Genomic DNA, 13,092 nt, shown 5'->3' with positions numbered 1-13,092 from the left:
TTACCGGGAGCGATGGAGTTTCTGCAAATGGCAATAGGACACTGGGAGGAGCCAGAGGAGCTTGATTTATTCACAGATTATCTGTCTCATATTCTACTGTCAGGACATAATGACAGGTTTAACAAATATGTAAAAAATATATTTTTACAAAAGTTACCTACTGCAGCTTTAAAGAGCAAAGGTCGAATCAGTAATCTAGTATTTTACATGTGTGCCGAGATTTTAAAAGACACCAAATTCTGCAATTAAAAGTCAGAGATCTCACCTTAAATCTACAGAGACATGGAAGAGCAACAATAAAACTTTTCTTCGGATAAAAGCCCTGCTTCTAATGATGGCTGCAAGATTGTGTTAAAAGTCTCAACAGAGTCCTCCAAAGTGTCTGGCAGCAGATTAGTCTTTGAGTTTGTCATATTATAAAGACATACACTTTCTGAAGTATATCAAGAATCATAATAAGTAATCATAATGGACATAATGGATCTGTTCCAAACCCTAGTGAGCTGCCAGCTACCTAACACTGCATACTGCCTACACTTTTAATACTTTTATTCACGGATGGGTTAAATTAATCAAGAGTGACAGGAAAGACTTTTATAATGTTACAAAACATTTCTATTTCTGTTGAACTTTCTATTCATCAAAGAATCCTGAAAATAAAAATGTATCACAATTCCCGCAAAAATATGAAACAGCTCAACTGTTTTGAACACTGATAATTAGTGCTGTCAAACTTGCGATTAATCGCATCCAAAATAAAAGTTTTTGTTTGCACAATATATGTGCGTATACTGTGTATATTTATAATGTATATATAGAAATAAACACATATACAGCATATATTTTGAAACTATTTACATGTATTTACATGTCTATATTTATATTCATATAATTGATATTATACATATTACATTTAATATAAAAACATTAAAAAAATCTTAAATATATGCATGCATGCATGTGTGTGTATTTATATATACATAATAAATATAAACAGCACACATGCATATATTATGTAAACAAAAACTGTTATTTTGGATGCGATTAATCACGATTAATCATTTGACAGCACTACTGATAATGCTAATAAATCAAATCAGCATATTATAATGATTTCTGAAGGATCGTGTGTCTCCGAAGACTGGAGTAATAATGCTGAAAATACAGATTTTTGCATCGCAGAAATAAATTAAGTTTTAAACTATATTCAAATAGAAAACTGTTCTTATAAATTCTAATAATATTTCACAATATTACTGTTTTTACTGTATTTTTGCTCAAATAAATACAGACTTGGTGAGCATAAGTAACTAATTTCATATATATATATACATATATATATATATATATATATATATATATATATGTTTATTAAATTATGTTTTGGAGCAAAGATAATAATATCACATACTCTATATTCGAATAAACCTCACTGAGTGATGATTTGTAATCGTTCTGTTTATTTATTCACACGAGGTGGTGGCAAATTTAGCTGAAACGGTTACTTATGGATGGAAAGCTGATTCATGATAAGACCCGGACACGAGTGAAATGCACATCTCATAATTCCTCCATTTGTATTTTCACCGCATCCTGTGGTGTGCAGAGCATCTTTAAGTTATGTCTGCTACAGTCTCTGGAATAAAACTACGTGGTAATGAATCCGGCTAAGGCATTGCATTTCTAACCGCCGGTTTGTCGTGTTATGCTTTGGCAAAACCCGTAAAGATACATAAACAATCTATGTCATAATACTGATGTGGTAAGAAACTATTTGACTGGAAAATCATGCAGATATTCTTCACATCTCATGCAAGGCTCAATCACCCCACGAGTCTGTTTCCTTTTCCATGCAGTCGGGGAGTTTTCTGGCTGAGTTATTACTGATCAACATGCAATATTCATCTGAGGAGGCATTATCATTTTGCAGAGCTCCATAGCCCTTTGCCCCTCTGTGTTAGACTGGCAGAGAGATAAATTGCCTGGGGGCTGCTCTGGGCCCTGATTGCCTACCGCTGCAACTTGTCAGAGACAGGGGAAGAGGACACTTAGAAGGGAAGAGATAGCTGACACACAGGCTAGTAAGGGTGCATGCATTTTTCATACCGTTCCCCTAATTGAGGAACTTGCGTGAGAAACTCACAGCCGTTTGCTTGCTGCCGGTGTTGCTCTCGTCGTTCAGATTTACAGGGATTTGTCGCTTTTGAAATCCAATCTCTTTTCTTCCCGAGCGGAGGAGGTCCTGGTTTACCTCTCTGAGAATAGCTCAGGTGAAAACAGAATGTAAAAGTTGTGGAAACGCCTTGTTTTGGTGCAGGACTTTGCATGTGCAAGGTAAAGGTAATCATTTTCAACTCTCAATTTGTCCTCAAAAAGTTTTATGTCATTGCTAGGTATACTTTACACCCTAGATCACAAGGACCTACTTCCATTTGCAAATCTGTTTTATCTTTGTCTATTTTTGTTTTAATCAGTGAATACCATTAAGAAAGCATCTCAAAGCTAGCAAAACAACATTTAGAAATAAACAAGGTGCTCAAAAATCACAGATGCTTTGTGCAACCTCTGATACTCTTAAGAGAACATCAACGTGCTTCTTATCCACGACTGAATCTTGGCCTCTGGGAAACAAGCATCACCAAGAGTTATTTTCAACAGAACAATTGAAACCCAGTGTGATGAATCAACATATTGCATGCTTTAGTATCACTTGGAGGGCAGAGGAATATTGTAGTAAACTTGTTTTATGTTGCAATTTCCAGTTTAATGCAACACTGCCACCTAGTTGTATCTTTCAGAGTTGTGTTCTCTGTGTTTAGATGGAGATTCATCGGGTTTAGATCTTTCTGTCAATATGTAAACTGTTCCTGAGCAATGTGAGCATTTGTTGTGTCAGTGCTTAAGTTTATTTTTAAGAAAACTAAACACCTCATAAACTACAGTCAAAAACTCACACGACTTTTCATTTTTCCAATTTTATAAAATTATTAAAAATAAAAATCAGCATTAAAAATACTCTAAGTGAAAATTAGAATTTCAATCCTCTGTTCTAGTGTTAATTTAGTATTATTTGCTATTAAATAATTTTTCACAATTAGATTTTATATATATATATATATATATATATATATATATATATATATATATATATATATATATATATATATATATATATATATATATATATATATATATTCCGTTTTGCCATTAGACTTTCATTAAAGTTTCAGTATTTTTGTTGTGCTCGTCATTTTTATGAAGCTATTTATTTGCTTTTGTATATATATATATTGCTTTAATTTATTATTAGATTAATTATTCTCAGCCTCCCTGGAAAAGTCTATGCCAGGGTACTGGAGAGGAGAATTCGGCCGATAGTGGAACCTCGGATCCAGGAGGAACAGTGTGGTTTTCGTCCCGGTCGTGGAACACTGGACCAGCTCTATACCCTTTCCAGGGTGCTGGAGGGTTCATGGGAGTTTGCCCAACCAGTCCACATGTGTTTTGTGGACTTGGAGAAGGCATTCGACCGTGTTCCTCGCGACATCCTGTGGAGGGTGCTCCGGGAGTATGGGGTCGGCGGCTCCCTACTTAGGGCTGTTCGGTCCCTGTACGACCGGAGCAAGAGCTTGGTTCGCATTGCCGGCAGTAAGTCAGACCTGTTCCCGGTGCATGTTGGACTCCGGCAGGGCTGCCCTTTGTCACCGGTTCTGTTCATAATTTTTATGGACAGAATTTCTAGGCGCAGCCAAGGGCCGGAGAGTGTCCGGTTTGGGGACCATACGATTTCGTCGCTGCTTTTTGCGGATGATGTTGTCGTGTTGGCATCCTCAGACCAGGACCTTCAGTGTGCATTGGGACGGTTTGCAGCCGAGTGTGAATCGGCTGGGATGAGAATCAGCACCTCCAAGTCCGAGGCCATGGTTCTCAGTCGGAAAAGGGTGGATTGCCCACTTCAGGTTGGTGGAGAGTTCCTGCCTCAAGTGGAGGAGTTCAGGTATCTTGGAGTCTTGTTCACGAGTGAGGGAAGGATGGAACGTGAGATTGACAGACGGATCGGTGCAGCTTCTGCAGTAATGCGGTCGCTGTACCGGTCTGTCGTGGTGAAGAAGGAGCTGAGCTGTAAGGCAAAGCTCTCGATTTACCGGTCAATCTACGTTCCTACTCTCACCTATGGTCATGAGCTGTGGGTCATGACCGAAAGGACAAGATCCCGGATACAGGCGGCCGAAATGAGCTTTCTCCGTCGGGTGGCTGGGCGCTCCCTTAGAGATAGGGTGAGAAGCTCGGTCACTCGGGAGGAGCTCAGAGTAGAGCCGTTGCTCCTCCACATCGAGAGGAGCCAGCTGAGGTGGCTCGGGCATCTATTTCGGATGCCTCCTGGACGCCTTCCCAGGGAGGTGTTCCAGGCACGTCTCACCGGGAGGAGGCCCCGGGGAAGACCTAGGACACGCTGGAGGGACTATGTCTCCCGGCTGGCCTGGGAACGCCTCGGGGTCCCCCCGGAAGAGCTGGAGGAAGTGGCTAGGGAGAGGGAAGTCTGGGCGTCTCTGCTTAGACTGTTGCCCCCGCGACCCGGCCCCGGATAAGCGGAAGATGATGGATGGATGGATGGATGGATATTATTAGATTTTTTTTTTTTTTTTTTTTTTTTTGTAACTGTAGTACTTCAACTTATTTTAATTTCAGTTAGCTGCCAATGCACATTTCTATTTATTTTTATTTTTTTAAATATTTTAATTAATTTCAGTACGGAAACACATTTCCGTCGCTGAATAAAATAGCAAAAAAGTTAAATGCACCTTTTTTATTTTATAACTATTTTTGTTTTTCCTTGGCAATTGCGAGTTTATATCTCACAAATCTGAAGAAAAAAAAATCACAATTGAGAAGAAGAAAAAATTGCTATTAGCCTTTTTTGTTGTTGTTATTCAGTGGTAGAAATGGGCTCCCAGATTTCAGCTTTATTAAAAAAATTGATAAAAAAATTTAATAGTTTTAGTTTTAGCAAATACAACACTGATCTGTACGAAGGAGTGCACACTAATGAAATAAAAGAAGTAACCTGAAGGTGAGTAAATTTTGGGGTGAACTACACTATCTATCCCTTTACATTAGCTTTTGATTCAGATTTTCAACATGATCTCAGACTTCTGGCCTCACTGTGTATGTTTATATATCAATGAACTGTACATTACACAAAAACCTTTATCTGTAAATGTATCTAGAATTTATCTCATCTGCCTGTTTTATCATCTTCCAGGTAAAAACCTTACTGCTTAGAAAGGTAACAGCACACCTCTCTTCAATAAGTCACATGCTTTAAGCTATTATTCATGTCTGAAGCACAAAGTGGGCTGTGAAAAGTGTAATCAACACTAACAGTGAGATTGGCATTAGCCAACACCTCTAATAAGCACATAAGCATAAGAAACAAAAAAAGCAGAGTTTTGAGGACTAAACTATCCGTAAATTGTTTTGTCAGAGATCTATTGTTACTCAATGTCAATCCATGAGAGGTTGTAATGGTCAGCTCTTATCCTTCCACAGAAATCAATAACTCATCCACCATGACTAATTCAACAACTTCTACAACAAATACAGCATTTATAACGAGCCACGGCCTGACAGTTCTCCTCAAGCAACAACAGAAGGCCATGATCCTCTTTCTTTAGGAATAGTTCACTTAAAAATTCAAGTCTGCCATCATTTAGTCATCCTCAAGCCTTTTTAAAAAATTGTGATTTTCTAAATGTTAAGGGTAAGTTTTCATTTAAAGATTTGCTAATGGTCTGAAAGGTCAAAACATCAAAAACATGCAGCTACTTACTGAAGTTGTGAGCGATCTTTGAATTCAACATGATTTCCATCGTACTGATGGAGTCTGATGTGCTGATGCAGCCTGTCTCTCTCACTCCAAACAGCTCAAACAAGCGTGTCGTGTCAATTTCAATCTTCCTGGGGTTCCTGCGAGACCACATTGACTTCTCAATCTGTGAAGGCAGGGAACAGTCGATACCTCCATTATTTTGTATGATATTATTTCATATCAAGACATTGCCTTGAATGCAAGTGATCTTCAGCAAAAACAGATTTAGCGCAAACAATTTCACTGAAGACAAAGCCAAGCTGCAACTGCAATGTGCAATGTTGAATTACTCTGTATAGTGAATTCATAAGAGAACAACATCATCACACACATTTCACACACCATGCAGGGGCTTTCTTTCACCAAACATGCAAATGGTCATTCTGCATTTTAAATCAAATTTAGTGTCAAACAGGGTTATTGTAGTTAACTATAACTAAAACTTGAAACTGAAATCACAACCATAAAAAAAAAAAAAAAAAAAAAAAAAAAAAAAATTATATATATATATATATATATATATATATATATATATATATATATATATATATATATATATATATATATATATATATATATATAATATATATATATATATATATATATATATTTTTTTTTTTTTTTTGTTGTTTTTTTGTTTTTTTTTTTAAGCTATTGTAATAATATTTCCCAATATGACTGTATTTTTGATCAGATAAAGGCAGCCTTGCTGGGCATAAGTGAATTCTTCAAATACATACGCATAATTCATGATCTTAAATAATTAACCAAAAATTAATTTAGCAATTTTGATACAAATGCATTTATACAAAAATGGCTGAAATGGTATTTTGATTGGACCAGGGTTATTATAGCTAAAACTAAAGCTAACACCATTATTATTAAATTATATGTTGAATGAAATAATAATTTTAATCTACATATTTTACTTCAGCTAGTTCAGCAACATTTCTCATTTTTATTTAATTTAATGGATGAAAATCTATATTAAAAAGCTATATATATATAGGCATATTATAAAAAAAAAATTGCTACTAAAACTTAATAAAATAAAAATGTAAATATTAATATAAACTGTAGTAGGATCTCACTAACACTTGTTTGAAATTAAAATTATATTTATATAAATATCCATACATTCAAACTATTCATAAAAACTATAGTAGTATTTCAAATACACTAAAATAACACTGAAAGAAAAATGTATAAAAAATATAAAGACATATTTAAAAACAGAAATACCAAAAGGCTACTCAGAATTCAAATGAAATGGAAAATATAAAAGTAATAAAAAATATCCATAAGATCTACAATAGTGTCTAAATGACACTAGTCTGACCAAAAATCTGCCATGTCTGGAGCCCTTCCAAATCTAAAACAGAAGGCAGAAGCTGATACCTTGTCCTGAGCCACCAGGTCCCAGTGAAAAGCTTTCGTCCTCTCTGAATCCAATCGCTGTTTGGATTTGGTGGGCAGCGGAGGGGGTAAGGGGGCAGGAGGGACAGGACCTGGCACTGCTGATGGGACAGGCAACGACGGGGGCGAAACAAACGGAGCCGGGGATAAGCACATGTCCACTGCTGAGGGCGTCCAGTCAGGCTGGGGCACAGCTCTGCTCTGTGCTGTAAGCGTTGGCTTCGGTTCTGCTTCTGATGCGTCCAGGGAAGCAGTTTCTGGCTCTGGTGCTGCTGGAGAAGCTACAGGAACATTCGGGAAGGTTCTGGGGAGGCGTGGTCTCACTGAACGTGGCACCGGTGGAGGTGCGAGCGCCACGTGGCTGTTCTTTGTCTTACTCTCTGTCTCTGTAACATCAGTGAGACGTTTCTCAGGGGCTTCATAGAAGTGTTCAAGCTCTGACTTTTGTTTCCAGTCCACACACAGCTGTTTGATCGCATTCACCCAGGCATCTCGCTCATTTGTTGTGGCCTCTGGGGTCATGTGGTCACTTTTTGGTATTCGGAACCTAACAAAGACATGAAACAAAAGAGTGTTGTTGAGAAACTTTTGGTGTCACGATCATTTACTCCTCCTGACTGGTCAAGATCAGTCACTGGAAGCACACTGGACTCACACAAAGTTATTCTTGTCGTTGCGGAGCGTGAAGGTGTCGGTGTTGCAGGGGACGTCCACCCTGACATTACCGTCTGAAAGATGGATGACAAGAGCTGTCCCGTCACCCCCAGCACACCTGACATCATCCACACTGGCGTAAATGTCCGAGAGACTCCAGACAAACTCGTCAGAGGAAACGGACGAGCCTGCATCACAGCCGGCAGACTCTTGAGTGATGGGGAGCAAGGTCAGCTGACCAGTCTGAAGATGAGCCTCGTATCTAAGAGTGAAGAACAGTCAATGGACCCTAAAGTACAGTATATATATACACACACACACACAGTATTTCTAAGGGGTGTTTGGTGTGGTTGCAAGGTTGTTTGGGGCTGGATTCAGGAAACAATATGAATTATAAAATTATTCTTAACTGATATTTTCTTTTTTATTGACTTTCTTTAGAAAATAAATGTTGTATTCCTTAAAATACTTGAGAATGTTCTTATCTTTTCACTTAAGATTGTTCTTATAATAATCTATATAGAAATCAACGTACATATACATATATATATATATACATATATATATATACATATATATATATATATATATATATATATATATATATATATATATATATATATATATATATATATATATATATATATATGTATATATATATATATATATATATATATATATATGTATATATATATATTGTATTTAAGCAATATTAAAACTGTAATTCTCTTCTTAAGAAAAAAATACAATGTTCTGAAGCACATATTTAAGAACTTCTTTAAAGTTTTTTAAGGATTGCACTTAGGAAAATGCATATGAATTTCAAATTAATCTTAAGTAATAATAAATTTGTTAACTTCTTTCAAAATAAGATTTTAGTGAATCCGGCCCTTAGTTCCTATTTATGATACAATGTACGAATCGTTCAAAAAAGAAGCTTTACAGAAAAAATTAAGTTTCTGCAGTATATTTAGTAGTAGCTTGTCAGTGTTCTCATTGTTAGGGTTTTGTAAAAAAAAAATAATAATAAAAATAATGAGTAAGCAACACTACAATGATAACAACAAACATGGCCTAAAGATGAAGTAATAAGATGCTTGTCACTTATGTTCCAGTCTAACTAGTATAACAACTCCTAATCACTTGTTTACAAGAACCAGAGAGAAAACAAAGTTACAAAATGTTCATACTTCTTCCATTTGAATGATGCCAGTCCTCCTCTCTGCAGTAAAATCTGACCCTCTTTGAGGTTGTCTGGAGTTGGAGGCAAAGGTAAAGAACGGGTTTCCACAGACCCGTTCACAAGAGGGCTGTATATATTACTGTAGATGATCTGATTTATCAGCTGCATGATCTGAAGTCATCAGAAACCCAGTTTGATTAAATCAATAATTATGATTAAATCATCAAATGAGCACGCAAACTCATAATAACAATGATTTACAGTAGAAAGCACAGCAGATCTGCTTTGTATTTAAATAAATATGTCTGCTAAAATGTTCTCACCCTCAGGCCATCCAGGATGTAGATGAGTTTCTTCATGGGAATCGATTTGGAGGAATCTAGCATTCCATCACTCATCAATGGATGCTCTTCAGTGAATGGGTGCCGTCAGAATGAGAGTCCAAACAGCTGATGAAAACAAAACTATAATCCTCAGGTAATCCACACCACTCCAGTCCATCAGATAACATTATTTGTAGCAAAAAAAAAAAACTGTGTCCATCCATCATTACGGTGTTTTAAATGTAAACCATTGATTTTGGCCAAAATATAAATTCATGATCAATTATATTCCTTTCTCCAGTGGAAAAACCCAAAGATCTACTAACATCTTTGTTCAGATCCGTTTTGACTTGTAAACAGTGCATGCATGATCTGTGCATATTTCTCTCCTGATTCGGACAAGATAACATTTTTCACTGGAGACAATAATATTAGCTGGAAACTATGGTTTGAAGTTGAAAAACAGTTTTAATAAAGGATTTGTTTCAACAAGAGTTTGACATTAACTGATGGACTGGAGTGCTGTGGATTATTGTGATGCTTTTATCAGCTGTTTAGACTCTCATTCCGACGGCACCCATTCACTGCAAAGCATCCATTGGTGAGCAAGAATTTCTCCAAATAGAGTGAATAAACAAATGCATCTACACCTTGGTTGGCCTGGGGGTTTAAAGTTAATTAGCATTTTTGGGTGATCTATTCCTTTAATGATCTGAAAGAAAGTTCAAATTCAATCCACGTAGCATGTGATGTTCTCACCTGCTGCTTGTCCTCTAAGGACGCAGCTTCCAGCTCATAGTCCGACCGATCTCTAAACGAAATGGAGAACCTGGTACCTGGTGCATCGTGGCAGTTTTTCACCTCAGAAAAACAGAGCTGCCGTTTTACAATGCCTTTCTCGATGCTGCACAAAAAGCTTGTGCTGAAATCAATCTGAAGCAAAAAAAAAGTATGCACTTGTTAGACGTGGTTTCTAGAAAACAGAGATGTATTCGAGCAGCTCAGAGTGTCGATACACACCTGCAGCACGCGTTTCTGCCATATATAGCGGTTGAACTTGCGGACACTGAAGTTGTACTGTGACTGTTTTTCCTGCAACAGAGATATCGATGATAATGTTAAACAAAGGATTCAAGAAATAACTAATAATACTTCCTCGTTACAAAAGGTCACTTTACAAAACTCAAGTAGGACTAATTACAGTCACCATACAGAGGCGATTATAATATATTAGGGCTTGTCCTATGAAAACTGGTTCTGCAACAAATCATTTCCTTAAAAAAAAAACTGTCAAAACATACTAGCCACTTTAAAGTTCTTAAGAAAAAATATGTCCTCTGAATGACTTGCACAGCCATTTAATTAAACACAACTCAAAGGTAAAACATTTGTAAAATGTTGATAAGATCTTTAAATCTTCATTTAACATGAATGTCAGGAGTTTTAAACATATCCCATACTGCACCTCCGGCTCAAAGTTCCTCTGCTTGTGTAACATGTCATTGTTAGCCCGCATCAGAGCTTCATCGATACTCATTTGGCCTGATTTCACCCAGTTCATGACATTCAGCTGCATTTCGTTGCTAAGCTGTAGAAACAATGAGAGTTTTAGTCAGTGACTGTGATTATTCGTAAGACAAGCACATGCAGTCTCCATGCAACACTATTTGGCAACAATGAATTCACTCTCAACAAACAGTTGAAATGAGGAAGTTATTTTTCATTTAATTTTTTTTTGTTCATGCTTATTCATCTCAGAAAGATTTGTGGACACCAGTTTACATGACACGTGTTTGCTCTTCTTGTAAATTTGAACTGTTTTATGACATTTTATAGAGACATTTTGACATTTTACAGTGTCATTGCGGGAAATCAAATGCACAAATTTGTTCATGAACGCGAGAACACTAATTATTATTATTATTTTGTAAATTCACAGTATTACATTCATTTACAGCACTTAAAATGTGTTTTTGAGGTTCGATGCCCATTTTATTTGAATAAACAATTGAATGATCTGTTCTATTTCAACAATTGTAGTTCACTAAATAAGTTAAGAAAATAAAAATCCTTACCTGAGGAACATGCACTGTCTTTCTGTAATCCATCTTTCTTCATTGGACTTCATAAGATCAAAACATATGTCAGATCACCCATCAAGCTTTGTCAAATAGTAAACGGACTCAGACTGAGGTTTGCAGACACCTGAAAAGGGATGTGTTTATTTGAGAGAACTAGGTATGCCGGTATGGCATGCAGATTTATTACTAGGTAACTTCCTTAAATGCGGCTTACCTGAAGGAAAAAAATAAAAAAATATGAAGTCATGCACCTCCACCCTTTATCTGACTTCTCATCTTTCTGTGGGACACGCAATGTCTGTCCCTCAGTTGCAGAGTCATTTACAGCATAATGTATGGCTAGGCTATTATGTTTTCTCTGCTATTGTTTCCATATTTGGTTGTAACCCTGGCTGGACTTATCATTGGGCTTGAGTGGGCTGCAGCCTTTTCCTGTTTAGCTTGTTTGGTTTGTTAGTCATATGCCAGTCAGAATTCAGAAATGATTAGCTGCATTTACACCGTGCATGCAAGATCTAACGAGCCAGCCGGGGCTGCAGTTTACAACTACGACCTTCAAGGCCACTATCAAACAGCATAAACTGGTATTTATGATTATTTCACATAGAAAAATGACACACATATTGAACCGCGTCTGCCCCGAATGGTTTGTTATCTTGGGGGGATTTTATGCATGACTACTTTAAACAGCTCCATTAAGCCTTAGCCCAAAGAGCGCACATTTAGAAAGATAATGATCAATTCTCAAATGTTCACACCATATTTCTTAACAGAGGATGATAATATATTACTATAAAGTTTCACTAAATTATGCAATCATCTGATGAGTTTTGAGCGCTCTCTCATGCCTTACTGCAATTACACATAGTGGGGAAGAAATGTCATCAAAATGATGACAAATAAAACAAATAGCATTTTATTGGGTTTCTGTTTTTTTATAAAATAGATGTGACTATGGTGTAGGACTTTTCACACAAAGTCCTTTTTTTATTAATATATATATCTGCACGATCGCCACCGCACTTTAAACAACATCTTAAGGAGTAACGTTCAGACACAAAAAAAATCTGTTTTAGCAATAGTTTATTTTTATTTATTTATATATTTAACTTTTCATATGCTAATATTGGTTTAAAATAGGTTTATCAGAGCCTCCTGGTTACCATCCGTCTACATTAAACTCCTTCATTCTGTTCTGTAGAGGTTAAAACAGCACAGGACCATCATGGGATTCCCAGAGTCCTCAACTGCAAATTAAAAACTGAAGGAAAATACAAATTATCTATTAGGTCGGCACAGAGAATTTAGCATTGTAAGGTTTATTAATCTTCCAGATCAGTTATAATGAGGACAATTATTGCATCGGTGGGTTAATCATTCCCTGATTAAATCAAGATTTGGAGAAATGTAGCATTGCATCAGTGTCCCAGCAATGGATGCTCTGCAGTGAATGGGTGCCGTCAGAATGAGAGCCCAACAAAACTCGAATCACCTGAGGGTGAGGACATTTTAAGCAAATTCAAGAGCAGGTTCGCGAATCATTTGAGTCAATTTTGGAGCTTGGAG

The 13,092-nt window shown here is 36.7% G+C and overlaps 1 protein-coding gene across 1 annotated transcript in view; it reads right to left on the bottom strand.

The window, feature by feature from the left end:
- The window catches only part of LOC127944343 (protein diaphanous homolog 3), a 30,351-nt gene extending 18,798 nt beyond the window's left edge, over nt 1-11,553 (bottom strand). Inside the window, exons 1-8 of the mRNA XM_052540221.1 lie at nt 11,521-11,553; nt 10,911-11,033; nt 10,466-10,537; nt 10,205-10,378; nt 9,130-9,293; nt 7,941-8,201; nt 7,268-7,832; nt 5,831-5,993 (exon numbers count right to left, since the gene is read on the bottom strand). Of these exons, the coding sequence (XP_052396181.1) occupies nt 5,831-5,993; nt 7,268-7,832; nt 7,941-8,201; nt 9,130-9,293; nt 10,205-10,378; nt 10,466-10,537; nt 10,911-11,033; nt 11,521-11,553 (1,555 nt within the window). The remainder of the gene's footprint in view (nt 1-5,830; nt 5,994-7,267; nt 7,833-7,940; nt 8,202-9,129; nt 9,294-10,204; nt 10,379-10,465; nt 10,538-10,910; nt 11,034-11,520) is intronic.
- Nucleotides 11,554-13,092: the final 1,539 nt, after the last annotated feature.

The sequence above is a fragment of the Carassius gibelio genome, chromosome A23, assembly GCF_023724105.1.
Source record: "Carassius gibelio isolate Cgi1373 ecotype wild population from Czech Republic chromosome A23, carGib1.2-hapl.c, whole genome shotgun sequence".
NCBI classification, from domain to species: domain Eukaryota; kingdom Metazoa; phylum Chordata; class Actinopteri; order Cypriniformes; family Cyprinidae; genus Carassius; species Carassius gibelio.
The sequence above is the reverse complement of the archived record's forward strand: the minus strand, read 5'-3'. Positions and strand labels throughout refer to the sequence as shown.